Below are 15555 nucleotides of genomic sequence, written 5' to 3' on the forward strand. Positions count from 1 at the left end.
AGGATGAAAAATATTTTGTTAAATAAATGAGCAGAACAAAGGAGAAAGAATGAAAGCAGGCAATGTATGAATGAAGAGAGAAGGAAAAAACAAAGGTGAAGATGGGTGAGACAGGATGATAGCAATATTATTATATTGTGAGTCGGGAAAATAAGGTTTTCTTAACTGAAATGAGGTGAAGCTAGAGAAACGCATTTGAGGGAGGGAGAAGAGAACCAAGTTGAGGAAGAAGAGCAACAGCGAGTGAAGATCAGGATTAAGAGTGAGAATGAGCACAACAAATGGAAGAATGGGGAGGCCGCATGCTCTACTACAATGGCCAAATAAACAACATAAACGCAGATTGATGTCCAAATACATGGGACATAAATGGTAGCGAAATGGACAGAATACCATTTTACAATGATTTAGCAAACTGAAACAACAAGCGGGTACAACATATCTGATTGGCATAGCTTACCATAGAGGAGTAAAGCGCGCGCCTTACAATTGCTCAAACAGGAAATGGAATTTTAAAATTAATTTTGCTTCTATTTTCCCCAAGCATAATAAAAGGCTTTCTCCACCTGAAATCAAGCCTTGTGCTGGCTTAACGGTTAAGGTGGCTGGCTTTAGATCTTAGGGTCCTGAGTTTGAGCCCCTGTCATGCCGTTGAAATAACACCAGGTGAGTTAACTCAGCATGTCATCCTTCCGAGGTCGGCAAAATGAGTACCAGCTTACCTGGGTAATAAGCCATTCGAGTATCATGCGTCGGAATGGCGACCCGTCCAGGATTGTATTCCTTCGCCAATGAAACAGTCTTGGCAGTCATATACACCTCACGGCGTGAAAGGAATGGTTATTTATTATTATTCCACCTGAAATCACCCGCACTCACCTCCATCATACTCATCTGTGTGATGCATTCTGTGCTTTATGTGATGTGTGCTCATGTGTGTTTATATGGTATTCCAACTCAGATAAGTGTTTACAATATAAGCAAGTAATTAAATAATAAGCAATAAACCATCAATTTGTTTTCTTGCCATTTTTATCCAGAATTTACTATTAAAATATCCGACAAACATTCACAGCAACAACTCACCTTTTTGCTGCTTCTTGATTTGGTTCTTCGTCAGATGTTTCTTCATCCTCTTCTGGCGTTACTACAGAAACTCCACACTAAACACGCATGCACACACACACACAACACACACACACACACAATATTTTAGACTATCCTATCAAACATAAATCGAATGTTTAACTGACAATTTTTGAGGCTCATATCTTATCACTGGATAAAGTTTGCACCTTCATAACTGAAACTTTGCACCTTCATAACTTTCACCCATGCTCTTAACACATGTACCCTCAAATTGTGTGGCCTTTACCATTTCTCAAATTCGATCTTTGTGTACAGTGTGCTGCAGGTTGAATTTTTCTGTGCAGAGAAGTAGAAATAGCAATTACTTTTATGATACAGCATTGTTTGGAGCGAAAGATTGAACATCTCTCTGTGGTTAGCTACTGTATTGGGCTGTAGAGGTTTGACAATCAAAGCTAACCTGTGTAATAATTCCATTTATATACAGATTGCAATAAGTATCCAGCGTAAATGGTTGAGCTTACGTAAGCTATATTTATCAGTCGCAATTGCAGAGGTTCACTCCTTGGTAAAACAGTTATCCAAGTTGCCTTCCATATTGGACTCCCTATTCCTGGGAATATTTCATCTTTTCATGCTCGTCAAACTTTCATTTGCCTACTTCCAATGATTTAATTTCTCCACCAACTTTCTTCACTCATTCTACTGACCTATTTATTCCCTCACCAGTGTGCCTGCAGCAGCCTCCGCCTGACTGTGAGTAAGAGCAGGTGATTTTCCTGCAGACAGTTGTCCAAGGAGCCTCACATTGGCCCCACCATCACTTGCCCGCCTACCAAAAGCAGCTCCACTCAGAGCCTGCAGCACGGGTGGCTGAAGCAAAGAGCGTTCCTGTTGTGGCAGAAACAAAACATTGATTGGGTGTATTGAGAATGCCAAAGTAAAACAAGGTGGATAGAAAGTGCACTTCAGGATAATATTTACAGCATAACTGATGAGGTACATAAACAAAAATAAATATTTTGTCGACTGAACTTGAAGTCATTGAAATGTGCAAAACAAAAATATTTTCACTCATTTGTTTAAATGTTTAATATTTTATCCAATTCAACTTCAAGAGTATTCAAGAAACAATCATCTACACCATCTATATTATAATAGCCGTAGGTGATTCTGTCTGTCTGTCTGGGGGTGTGGCTTACTCCGTTTCAAGAGTAGCTCCACCCATTCTGGGAGAGGCCTCATAATCAAATAGCCACTATTTTATTAACTCGGAAAGCTTTGAGGCCCTTTTGTTAGGCCCGCAGTGTCTTGCTCTCTCTCTCTCTCTCTCACAGTTTTATTTCAACTCTAATTCGATATATCATTTCATTTTTCACAGTCGCCAACATAGTTTTAGACTCAGTTTAAAAAAAAACGGGAAGAAAACCGATGAAAGTTTCCGTTTATAGAACGAAATGCATTTTCGAAGGCCTGTAAATAAAGCCCATTCATTGAGTCACCCTCACGATTTCATCTCAAATTCACCATCTTATTTCATTTTTATCGATGGTTTTAGACTCGGTTTCAGCAATAATTGAAAAAATAAATGCACACACGGGAAAATGCCGAGATATATAAAAATCACGGTACGATGTATCATACACCGCCCAAAACATGACACATGACATGACATGATACATGATACATGACACAGACAGCAACATGTCGACATATATTAAAAATTCGCTTTTTCTTTTCCGTCAAGATATATTACTTTTCTGTTGAGCGACAGTCGTCACAAAAATGTCAACAATTATGCCGACATATATTTCTTCGTTCTTATTTCATTCAACATTATTATCCGGAAGTAAAATATGTTTCAGGAAATTACCGAGAAATATTTCTTGGTTTTTTTTTTTAATTAGTCATGTGCACATACACTTTAAATAGGTTTCTTTGAAATATTTTGTGACTCAACCGGATTCTATGCGGGATGACGTATCATACGCCGCCTAAATAGCTCAAAATGTCGACATATATGAAAAATTCGCTTTTTCTTTTCCATTAAGATATATTACTTTTCCATTTGATGACAGTCGTCACAAAAACGTCAACAATGATGCGGACATATATTTCTTTGTTCTTATTTCATTCAACATTATTATCCGGAAGTAAAGGTTCACGTGTTCATTCCACGTGTGCAAAAACAAACTCCATTTCACGTGTGCATGCACATGTAATTCACATATGTAAAATAAATAAATTAACAGATGGGAAATTGCTGAGAGATATTTCATTCAGAGCGATTATACACCGCCCAAAGGAAAAATTTCACCGAGAAACCGAGAGAATTCACCAAGTAGTTTCAGGAAATTACCGAGAGATATTTCTTCGTTTTTATTTTATTAGTTATGTGCACGTACACTTTCAACATGAATATACATGTGGGATGTGGGATATATACATGTGGGACATGTGGGACATGTGGGACGTGTGTGCGTGTACGTGTGTGTGTGTGTGTATATATATGTGTGTGTGTATGTGTATGTGTGTGAGTGTGAGTGTGAGTGTGAGTGTGAGTGTGTGTGTGTGTGTGTGTGTGTGTGTGTGTGTACATTTTACATGAGATGTAATAACACATTTCAAACTGTATTTCCCATGTGCAGGCACATGCATTCACATGTTATCAGAAGTAAATACATTGTGTAGATTACATTATTTGTGGATCTGATAAATTGGTTGTAACCATTTTGTGAAACTGAATGTGCAGGTGCAGCATCTAACTCAATATGTCGGAATGTCACACACATCCATGCCCGTGGGATTCCCACGGGTGACCCCACTCGTATTTATTATATAATGTGAAGTGTGATGGTTGTCCGTGCATTTGTGCGTTTGGCTGTCTCCCGTTTCCGGATGCTGCTTACAGCCCTGTGTTTGAAAAGGTCTGCACGCACGCAAAGCTCAACATTCAGCCAGAAGAAGAACATGATATCAAACGATACATTTAAATGGATAAATAAAACATGAATTAGCGATTTGTTTACCAGTGCGTTAACGAGGCGACCTGGGCTGACAGAATGGCCCCAAGGTACACATACTCGCCTCTAAGGTATCCAGCATGGGTTCGAATCTTGGCCCAGCTATAAACTGTCATCCAGGTGTTTCACAGACTGGGTAAGTCTTCAATCATAATCCTTTCAGTGTTTTTTAAACTCTTCCACGGGCCTTGACTCTGTGTACAAAAACTGTCATAGGTGGTCATAGATTGTGTGAATGGTCTTTTTCTTTGTTAAAGTTCCTTGGAAGGGAAGTCATCTATTACATATTGTGAACAGGGTGTCTGTCCGTGCATTCGTCTGTCTTCCGTTTACGGCGGCCACTTCTGATGCTGCATTTGAAAAGCTCAACAATCACTTCTGAAATGATGGGAGAACAAGAATGAACAAGAACGGCACTTGGTAGAGCGCATATCTCTGCCAGGTTGAACAGTTTACATTTTGTATCTCACAGTTCAATCTGCCAGGTTTTTTTTTTTTTTTTTTTTTTGTATACAAGATCGAGGCTCGTGAAAGAGCGAACATTAATCACACAGAAAGACAAACAGACACATAAAACAAATAACATCGGGAGCGGTAGACAAGATGGGGAGAGAGGGGGAAGGACACAAACACAACATTTGAGAGCAGGGACCGAGAGACATGGAGACATCGAGAGATCTGTGGGAGGGAGAGGGCTTTGGGGGGGAGGCATGTGAAGGGGGGGGGGGGGTGGGAGAGGTATAAACATATGGACACTGCCAGGATTTCCAGGAAAGAAGTTGGAATTTCAAACAAAGTGGATCTGGGGTGAATTAGTGGGGGTAGAAAAGATCAAGGTTTTGGATGGGGGAAGATAAGAGATGGTGGTGAACAGCTGTTTTAAAGACCTGGAGGGAGGAGAGGGATTGAAGGGAGTGTGGGAGTTTGTTCCAGAGGCGGGAGAAAAGAGGAATGAAAGAGTGAAGGTGAGCAGAGAGCCGAGATTTCGGCAGTTTAACCATCAGAGGGTTGCTCGCAGATCTTGTGCGACCTGCAGGAATATTTGGGGGACAGAGCACAGAGAGAGCTGGGGGAGCAAGGCCGAAGAGTCGGTAGAAGGGTTGAACAGTTTACACTTGGTAGAGCGCATATCTCTGCCAGGTTGAACAGTTTACATTTTGTATCCCACCGTTCAATCTGCCAGGTTGAACAGTTTACACTTGGTAGAGCGCATATCTCTGCCAGGTTGAACAGTTTACATTTTGTTTCCCACCGAGGCGCCAGATCTGAATCCGGACATGAACCAAAATCTAATTGCCTTGTATGTTCACCTAACCAACTCATCCACCTAGTTTTGTCATAACTCGTCCACAACATATTGATATACCATGCTATGTATCGTTTCTGGTCCCATCTCTAAATTATGAAAAATTACTTTCAAAAAATGTTTTTTTTTTGTCATATCCAGACCCGAATTGGGATCTTCACCAAAATCTAATTAATTCGTCCTTGTCACACACCCAGCATGTCCACCAAATTTTGTCTGAATCCGTCCACAACTTAGATATGCTGCTCACACACAACCAAACAAACAGACAGACAGGGGTGAAAAGATAACCTTCATTCATTCCGGATCCGGATGGCTTCCGGTCCGGTCTGGAGAGGACGCTGGCGTTACTTGTTCGCCGCTTCTCCGACTGGGTCATTGTATATAGTCTGCTTGTCTGGTGGTCGTGGCGGCTTTTTGGCCGTTGGGTCTGCCCTCTGCTCGGTCCCGGCTCTGCTCCTGGCTTCGCCTGCCCGACTCTTCCACTGTTTCCTCAGACCCGCTCCCGTTGTTTGTGGCTGTTGTTTGCGGCTGTGACTGTTTGCCGCTGCGGTCTTGGTTTGCTTGATTAGCGGCTGCGGTTGTTTGCCGCTGCGGCCTTTGCTGTCTTGATTAGCGGCTGCGGTCGTTTGCCGCTGCGGCAAGGCCTACTCGTCCTCCTCAACCTTGGCCTCTTACTCGTCCCTTCGCTCCTGCCTGGCATGGCTCGAAGGTACTCTGCCGCAAGGCTTCTTCTGCTCAATACTCACTCCACCCCATCATGCATCTCTGCAATCAAATCCCACGGACTCCTGCGACGACCCAGATACATTCATAGAGGCTCCGGTCGTAAGTTTGTTTATTTACAAACAGGTCACTTCATTCCCGTACTCTGGTCGGCTCAGCGCACTCCCACTCATCGTCCCAGCGCACCTGGTCACAGCAACGCACACGATCGCACCTCCTGTCTGCAAACCCTGGCTAAATCACCTGAGTTCATCCCCACCGTACAAAGCAACATCAAGCTCACCCTGTTCAATACCCGGTCCCTCAACAACAAAAGCCACATCCTGAACGACTACATTCTGGAAAATAAACTGGACTTTCTCTGTCTCACTGAAACCTGGCAACAACCTCTGGACTACTTCTCACTCAACCTCACTACACCCAATGGATATTCTTACTCAATAAACCATGCTCGGAGGGCCGAGGTGGTGGAATTGCCATAATTCACCGACAGGACATCAGGACCAGCCTCATCTCCATCTCATCTGCTCCATCATTTGAACATCTGGCTTTTAAACTCTCTGGTCACACACAGTCAGTCATGGCTGTCGTCTACCGCCCTCCCAAACCACACCCATCATTCCTGTCTGACTTCTCCTACTTTCTGACCCAGCTCTGTTCCCTCTCCCCCTCAATCCTCCTCCTCGGTGATTTCAATATCCACATGGACTCCACTGACTCCACAATAACCACTGACTTCACTGATTTACTCACCTGCTTTAACCTCACTCAACATGTCAACTTTCCTACCCATAACCGTGGGCACATTCTGGACCTTGTCTGCTCTACTGGATTAATTTTGCACCATCTCTCTGGCTCCGACCTCACCCTCTCTGACCACTTAGCCATCACTATGACCATCAACATCCCCACCCCAGCACCAAGGCATTATCGCACGATCAACTTCCGTAAGCTAAACGTTCTTTCACCTACCTCATTCTCATCCACCCTCTCTGAAAAAATGTCCACTTCTCCCTTCGTTGACCTCCACACCCCTTCTGACCTCACTGACTACTACAACCACACTCTCTCCTCCTGCCTTGACCAGCTAGCGCCTATAAAAACCAAAACAGTTTCTTTCACCCATGCTGCTCCCTGGTTTACCCCTGAACTCCGCCTGATGAAAACTCATGCTCGCCAACTTGAAAGACTCCGCAATAAAACAGGTCTCACAATTCACTCCCAAGCCTACAAGGACCACCTACAACACTACAAAGATGCCCTCTCCCGCGCCCGCTCCGCCTACTACTCTCAAATTATCCACTCTGGCTCTGGAAACCCAAAAGCACTCTTCTCTACAATAAACAAACTCCTCAGCCCCCTGGACACCACCACCCAGTCATTCACAGTAGACAACTGCATCTCCTTCCTTTCATTCTTCCAAAGCAAAATTGACAACATCTACAGCAGCTTAACCACCACCGCACCTGCTCCCCCTCAAACCACCTGCCCCGCCTTATCCTGCCAACCCCTGTCTCAGTTCTCCCCAGTCTCCCCTACTGACCTCTCTGAACTCCTCATAGGAATGAAAACTGCCACCTGCACTCTTGACCCCATCCCCTCCAGCTTTGTCAAGGCCTCCCTTCCTGCTCTCTCTCCACTTATCACTGCAACAATAAACTCTTCCCTGTCTACAGGCATCGTCCCACCATCCCTCAAAATTGCTGCTGTTACCCCAATTCTGAAAAAACCTGGACTCAACCCTGACACCCGAAACAACTTCAGACCCATCTCCAACCTACCCTTTCTGTCAAAAGTTTTGTAACACACTGTAGCCACTCAACTTAAACATCACCTCTCTGCCAATAACCTGTATGAAACATTCCAATCCGGACTCCGCTCCAACCACAGTACTGAAACTGCTCTCCTCAAAATCACCAACGACCTTCTCCTCTCCTCTGACGCTGGCAACCTCAACATTCTCATCCTCCTCGACCTCAGCGCCGCCTTTGACACCATCAATCACACCATCCTCCTCACCCGACTTGAAACCACCTTTAACATTACCGGCACTGCCCTCTCTTGGATCAAATCATACCTCTCCGACAGACGCCAGTTCATCTCCATCAATAACTGCAAATCCTCCACTGCTCCCCTCCCCCAAGGTGTCCCCCAAGGTTCAGTTCTTGGCCTCCTCCTCTTCATCCTGTACCTGTCCCCCCTTGGTCACTTAATCCGCCGTCATGGTCTCCAATTCCACTGCTTCGCCGATGACATCCAGCTTTTCATCTCCACCAAGTCCATCTCCACCGCCACCCACTCTATCCTGACAAACTGCATCACTGAAATAAAATCCTGGCTTCAAATCAACTTCCTCAAACTTAACTATGATAAATCTGAAATAATCATCATTGGCCCAAAAACGCTCACCAAATCCACCCATAACTTTGCCCTCAACATCGACGGTTTCCCAGTATCCACCTCCCCTCACATCCGGAATCTTGGCATCATCTTTGACCAAACCCTCTCCTTCGACAAATACACTAAACAGATCACAAAGACAGCCTTCTTTCACCTGAAAAACATCGCCCGTCTCCGTCCATCCCTCTCCTCCACGGCTGCAGAAACCCTCATCCACGCCTTCATCACTTCCCGTCTGGACTACTGCAACAGCCTCCTCTATGGTTCACCCTCAATAATCACCAATAAACTCCAATACATTCAGAACTCCGCTGCCCGTCTACTCACCCATTCCCGGACCCGTGACCACATCACCCCCGTCCTTTACAAGCTTCACTGGCTCCCCATCCCCCAGAGAATCCAGTACAAAATCCTCCTCTTGACCTACAAAGCCCTCCATAACCTGGCCCCATCCTACCTGATTGACCTCCTCTCCAGACACACTCCCACCTGCAACCTCCGCTCTGCTGGTACCAACCTCCTGACCCCCCCCCCCCCCCCCCATGCGGACCAAATTCAGATCCTGGGGGGACAGGGCCTTCTCCATCGCTGCTCCCACCCTCTGGAACTCACTACCTCACACCATCAGAGACTCCTCCTCACTCACCACATTCAAAACATCACTCAAGACCCACCTGTTCAACACTGCATTCAACATTTAACCCACAGCATTTAACCCCTGACTATCTCTTCTCCTCCTTCCTTTTGCTTTGATTATTATTTACCTGTTGATTTTTGTCTTTTTGCACTTGTTTTTTTGTACTCTGTCAAAGCGTCTTTGGGCTTCTTGAAAAGCGCTATATAAAATAAATGTATTATTATTATTATTATTATTCACCTTCAGTGGGGAAGCTGATAATGTTGATGCCAAATTTTATTTTGTAAGCAGCATATTTGCCGTCTTTATCGACAAATTGAACCTCTGCCGCCCAATATTGCACAACCATTTCGCAGTGGGTTGTATATGTAGTGCACAGTTTTGTCTCTGAGTGAAACCAAGAGTGAAACACAATTCTAGGGAAAAATACCAGGGGCATAGAAAATGCCCCTTTATATATGGTACAGTCACATGAAAAAGTAAGTACACCCCATGTAAAGTTTTGACTTTTTCAACATATTTCAACATACAGCTATTTGATCTTCATTTCAACAATATTGACAGTAGTCCATGGGCTGGGGTGGTTTCTGTGTGACTTTTATGTGCCCTAAGTTTCTCTTCATATTATTGAAGTAGACCATGTGGGACATCAAAAAAGTGAGGGTGGACATCTGGGAGCCTGGTCGGATTTGAGAAAATGACGTCACAATATCAAGCTTTTGCGTTCATGAGGCGACCAAAAATTTGGGGTAGGGGAAACTAAAATGCTTATAACGCCACAACCATACATGATATAACTGCAAACTACCATTCAAAATATTTGTTTTTATTCACTCTACATGTGACAATATGTAATTATCTGATTATTATGCAAATTTGCTGTCCAGAGGTCAAAAGGTCATGGAAATCGGGGGTTGCTTAAAATCTGACCCACCGGAAGAAAAATGTGAGTTACAGACTGCCTGTACTACTTGAGAATGTTTGCTGGCTGTCAGAGGTTGCCAAGACATATCTCTATCACATGATATGCATTGTATAAGAATTAACCCTTTTGTAACGTAAACATCAACTTTGATAAATGGTGCTATTTCAGAAAAGCTGATTTTCCTTTGCAGCGGAAGACACATGCCACAAAATAAAGTAATCGAACATTTTCATCAGTATGAATATGATCTATCACCAACTACTTATTTCTTTAAGCCTAAATATCACGTAATTTACTAATTTCTTACAATATTCCCATGTCGTTAACCCACTAAGTCCTAAAACAGGGGGTTCGGAACATCCTTAGTCCATTCAGCAAAAATAAACTGCTGAATTTGCTCAGTTTTAGTAATAGTCTAGGTTTTTATATCCAAATGAAGGTATACTGCTGACTGTAGTCACTATTCCAAATCATGCCAATTTGATAATGGGAGAAGGAATACATGTAGATGCCAGGAGTACATTTCCACGCAGCTGTAAGTGTCACATATGAGTTCTGTTCGGTTTTAGATACAACCAGCTGTATTTTTACAGCAAACATTCTCGTCTCCCATACCTTGGCACTTGCAGAACTTGCAACAATGCAGGTCACTCTTTCGACATGCACATCTCTCTGTCGCACATTTCAAGCAAGTACAGTGCACAGCATATTCCTCGGGAATGGGTCTGATGGCCTTATCTGGATGGAGAAGTTCATCTTCCTCTTCAAATCCGTATAGGAGAGGATTCAACTCAGTCGTATTTGCAGAGAGAATTGATGTCATCACATATGTAGCATAATATGCCCTTAGAATATGGGCGTTTATGGCATGGCTTGTAGGTGGCAACTTCTCGAGTGGGGTTTTGCTGTGGTGATAATTAGGATCCCTGAGTTCATCCATTGTTGTGCAGGTAGTTCCATTCTTTAGGACTTTCACTAGATATGATTCTGCTCTCTCAACTTCATCGTCAGAAGGTCCATTTTGGCTACAACCAAATCCTTGAAGGTAGTCTACTGGGTTTGCTTTAAGGGCCGCTTGCTTTGTGCCAACCTTGCTGGTGTAATCACACCCAGTGAGCGTATGCGCAGTGGGAAGCACTTTGCATAGGTCAGGCCCTTTATCTGACGCAAGAGAATGTATTGGAATATATTTGGTAGAGTTTCCACTGCCAGCTTTCAACCACAGTTCATAAAGGCCCTTTTCATGCAGTACATCCCAGTAAAAGAGCAACAGCACAAATACATCAGTGTCTGGGGATAACACCACTAGTCGTTGTATTCCGTGCTCCACAGCATGTAAGGCGTGGGGTATAATTCGTGTATCTGCTTCCTCTATATCAATGCAGAGTTCTGGAATGTCCCTGCAATAGCCATCACAACAGGAAAGACATGGGACTTCGACAGATTCACTTGAAAAGCCACTCACAAATACCTTCAGGCTTGAAGGGGTCTCTCGCGCGTGCTTTATGGCTGTCTGGTGCAGTAAAATCTCAAGATTATGCTTGTTCCTGTTAGCTGGCCAGAACCGCTCCATCTGAACTGGTAAAGGTGTGTCTTCACTGACTGCATTCAGTTCAATCGGAGAGATGGTTTCTCGTCGCTTTCTTTCCGAGTTTTTGATTGAAATGTCAAAGTATGAATCAAAGATATAATCTATTCGATCAGCTCCCTTTGCAGATCTCTGTATGTAGTCTACAATGCCTCCACTAAATTCACCGAAGTTAGTAAATTCTTTGGCAGTCATCTTCCTTACATTAGCCATGACATCTGCTATATACCCAACCTGCATGTCTTTTGAATCATCCAGAACATCAATTGAATGCTTCTTTGCAATCTCATTCATCAGGTCACTTTTGGTGCTCTTTGACATAAGACCCTGGCTGTCAAAAAGCGAAGAAGATGACGTCAAGTCATATTCTAGAAGGTCTGTCATGGATCTCCCTCGGGCATGGGCAATTTCAATGACACGCAGCCTATGTTTATCTTCCCTCTGTGTTTGTGACTTTCCTGAAGCCTCTTGTCCTTTTGGGAGTGCGCGGATACTCTTGAAAGTTTTCAGATTTGTTCTGTGAATGGTCCGAAATATTTGAGCCGACTGTTCAACAAACCGTTCTTTACGTAGTTTCTCATAGGCTGCGGTCCCAATTGCTTTTACCTGAAGCAGCTGATTCCGGATTTCGTCAGTCATTACTTCCTGTGTCATTATATTGTGAAGTATTTGCTGTGTGGCATCTGTCCTGAAAGGATTCTCCTTGTTTTCAATAACAGTTAGAATTGCTTGGACGTTTCTTTCCCCGGTTTCAGTCTCATATTTGCTGAAGGAGTTGTTTACATCTTGCTGGTACTGGGTTGTAACTCCACTTAGTTCTCTGAAAAGATTACTAATTGCCAGCATCTCATGGTAGATTATGTCCCACATTGCAACGTATTTCTTCTTCTTTGTGCTGCCTATTATCCCCGAGGTGCCTTTCTTGGACCTATTTATCGTTTGCTCCAGCGCCATGTCTGCTCCAGTTGCTCTAAAAGTCCCAGGTGTCCTCTTTATGGCAAATTTGCCCTCTTGGAATGCTATGTGGATCTCAGGTGCTGTTTGTGGGAGTTTGCGCATGTCCTCAAGATAGAGGGAACCCCACCTGATGTAGTTGGTTGAGTCAAAAGCCATGAAAATTGGAAGCAATGCTTGCACAGTCTGAAGATGTAAATCCCAATTTCCTTCCCTGTCACTTCTGATGAGGTTTTCCAAATGAGTCGCAAGTGTGATAAATGTGTCCCAATATTTGAAGGTTTCACTGCATTTTCCTGCTTCGTTTCTGAAGTCATCAAAAGCACAAAGTAGCTGCTGAGTTGACGTTTGTGATCCTTCCAGAATGCTCACACTCTCATCAAATGACTTGTTAGCAACTGCTGCTTTGAATGCCACTACATTTTCTAGGTGCTCACTGTATTTTGTTGCATTGCCTTCCTGTTCAAAGAATTCCTTCCATTCCAGCCGACATAATGCTTCTTTTAGGAGCTGCATCCCCTTGAGAGACCTTGAGTAGTTTCTGGCTTCTAGTACCGAGTCAACAACATTGACACCAAACACACAACTTTCTACTAGAATATTCTCAGCCCCGCTTTCTTTCAGATATTTTCCTAAACAGCCTAGTACAACCTTCGCCATATGAAATGAACCAAGACAAAACTGAATTTCTGACATGTCTGAAATAGCACCATTTATCAAAGTTGATGTTTACGTTACAAAAGGGTTAATTCTTATACAATGCATATCATGTGATAGAGATATGTCTTGGCAACCTCTGACAGCCAGCAAACATTCTCAAGTAGTACAGGCAGCCTGTAACTCACATTTTTCTTCCGGTGGGTCAGATTTTAAGCAACCCCCGATTTCCATGACCTTTTGACCTCTGGACAGCAAATTTGCATAATAATCAGATAATTACATATTGTCACATGTAGAGTGAATAAAAACAAATATTTTGAATGGTAGTTTGCAGTTATATCATGTATGGTTGTGGCGTTATAAGCATTTTAGTTTCCCCGACCCCAAATTTTTGGTCGCCTCATGAACGCAAAAGCTTGATATTGTGACGTCATTTTCTCAAATCCGACCAGGCTCCCAGATGTCCACCCTCACATTTTTGATGTCCCACATGGTCTACTTCAATAATATGAAGATAAACTTAGGGCACATAAAAGTCACACAGAAACCACCCCAGCCCATGGACTACAGATAAAGGTGATATAATTTAACAAATATCATGAAACATTTACATTTTGTAGTCCATTGTATAATTTAAATAAACATAAATGCAAATTTCACATGTGGAAAAAGTAAGTACACCCCTACATTTATCACTACTTCAAATACCTAAAATTAGAATCAGGTGCACCAGCTCAGGTGCAAATGATTAGACCATCGTTAGAGAGGATCTTGGAGGAACCTGTCTTATTTAAACCTCAGACATTTAGTTTGGTTTGCTCTTTGTTGTTGAAGTGTACGGCGTCACCATGCCTCGATCAAATGAGCTCTCTGAGACCTTCAGAAAGAAGGTTATAGATGCCTACCAGTCTGGGAAGGGATTTAAAAAGATCTCCAAACAATTTGAAATCGATCATTCGACTGTCCGGAAGATCATCTACAAGTGGAGAAGATTCCAAACAACTGCCAACTTGTTCAGGCCAGGCCGCCCCAGCAATTTCAGCCCGAGAGCAGACCGCAAGATGCTGAAAGAAGTCTCTAAGAACCCCAGAATGTCATCACGGGACCTACAGGTAGCTCTTGCCACTGTTGATGTCAAAGTGCACGAGTCTACCATTAGAAAGAGGCTGCACAAATTTGATCTCCATGGGAGGTGTGCCAGGAGGAAACCTTTGCTGTCCAGAAAGAACATCAGGGCAAGACTAAAGTTTGCCAATGAACACCTAGGCAAAGACCAGCACTTCTGGAACAATGTGCTCTGGACAGATGAGTCAAAGGTAGAGCTATTTGGCCACAGTACCAGAAGACATGTTTGGCGAAAACCAAAGACAGCATTTGACCACAAGAACCTGATACCAACTGTAAAGCATGGTGGTGGAAATATTATGGTTTGGGGCAGCTTTGCTGCATCAGGGCCTAGGCAGCTCACCATCATAGAATCCACTATGAATTCTTCATTGTACCAGAGGGTGCTTGAGGATAATGTGAGGCCATCTGTCAGAGAGTTGAAGCTCAACCGAAGGTGCACCTTGCAACATGACAATGACCCTAAACATACCAGTAAATCCACCAAGGAATGGCTGAAAGAAAGAAATGGAGGGTTCTAGAATGGCCAAGTCAAAGCCCGGATCAAAATCCCGTCGAGATGTTGTGGGGGGGATTTGAAACGAGCTGTGCATGCAGGAAACCCCTCAAACATCGCACAGCTGAAAGAATTCTGCATGGAGGAGTGGGCAAAAATTTCTCCCAGTCGATGTCAGAGACTGGTAGACAGTTAGAAGAAACGCCTACTTGAGGTTGTTTCTGCCAAAGGGGGCAATACCACCTATTAGAGCCAAGGGTGTACTTACTTTTTCCACATGCGAAATTTGCATTTATGTATATTTAAATTATACAATGGACTACAAAATGTAAATGTTTCATGATATTTGTTATATTATATCACCCTTATCTATCAATATTGTTGAAATGAAGATCAAATATCTGTATGTTGAAATATGTTGAAAAAGTCAAAAGTTTACATGGGGTGTGCTTACTTTTTCACGTGACTGTAGGTGCAGCAGACTGGCCAGGTCGTCGGTATGATGACGGCTGCCCCTGATGTTCAAAGTGGACATAGCTGTCTGCAGGTGCTGTACAGTAATGTCTTAATTGGTGCCACCACTGACTTTCATTGGCACATTTATCCATGTTGTAGTGCTGCCCAGA

At 43.3% G+C, this 15555-nt stretch overlaps 1 protein-coding gene across 3 annotated transcripts in view; it reads right to left on the reverse strand.

The window, feature by feature from the left end:
• LOC137431226 (serine/threonine-protein kinase SIK3) overlaps positions 1 to 15555 on the reverse strand; it is a 197947-nt gene that overhangs the window by 55910 nt on the left and 126482 nt on the right. For all 3 annotated transcript variants that reach the window (XR_013623822.1, XM_068122328.2, XM_068122321.2), the window contains exons 13-14: positions 1816 to 1980; positions 1087 to 1163 (exon numbers count right to left, since the gene is read on the reverse strand). Coding sequence is in view for 2 of the 3 variants with exons in the window: in XM_068122328.2 (XP_067978429.2) it covers positions 1087 to 1163; positions 1816 to 1980 (242 nt within the window). In the remaining variant the exon portion in view is untranslated. The remainder of the gene's footprint in view (positions 1 to 1086; positions 1164 to 1815; positions 1981 to 15555) is intronic.

The sequence above is a fragment of the Myxine glutinosa genome, chromosome 1, assembly GCF_964187855.1.
Source record: "Myxine glutinosa chromosome 1, kmMyxGlut1.1, whole genome shotgun sequence".
NCBI lineage: Eukaryota > Metazoa > Chordata > Myxini > Myxiniformes > Myxinidae > Myxine > Myxine glutinosa.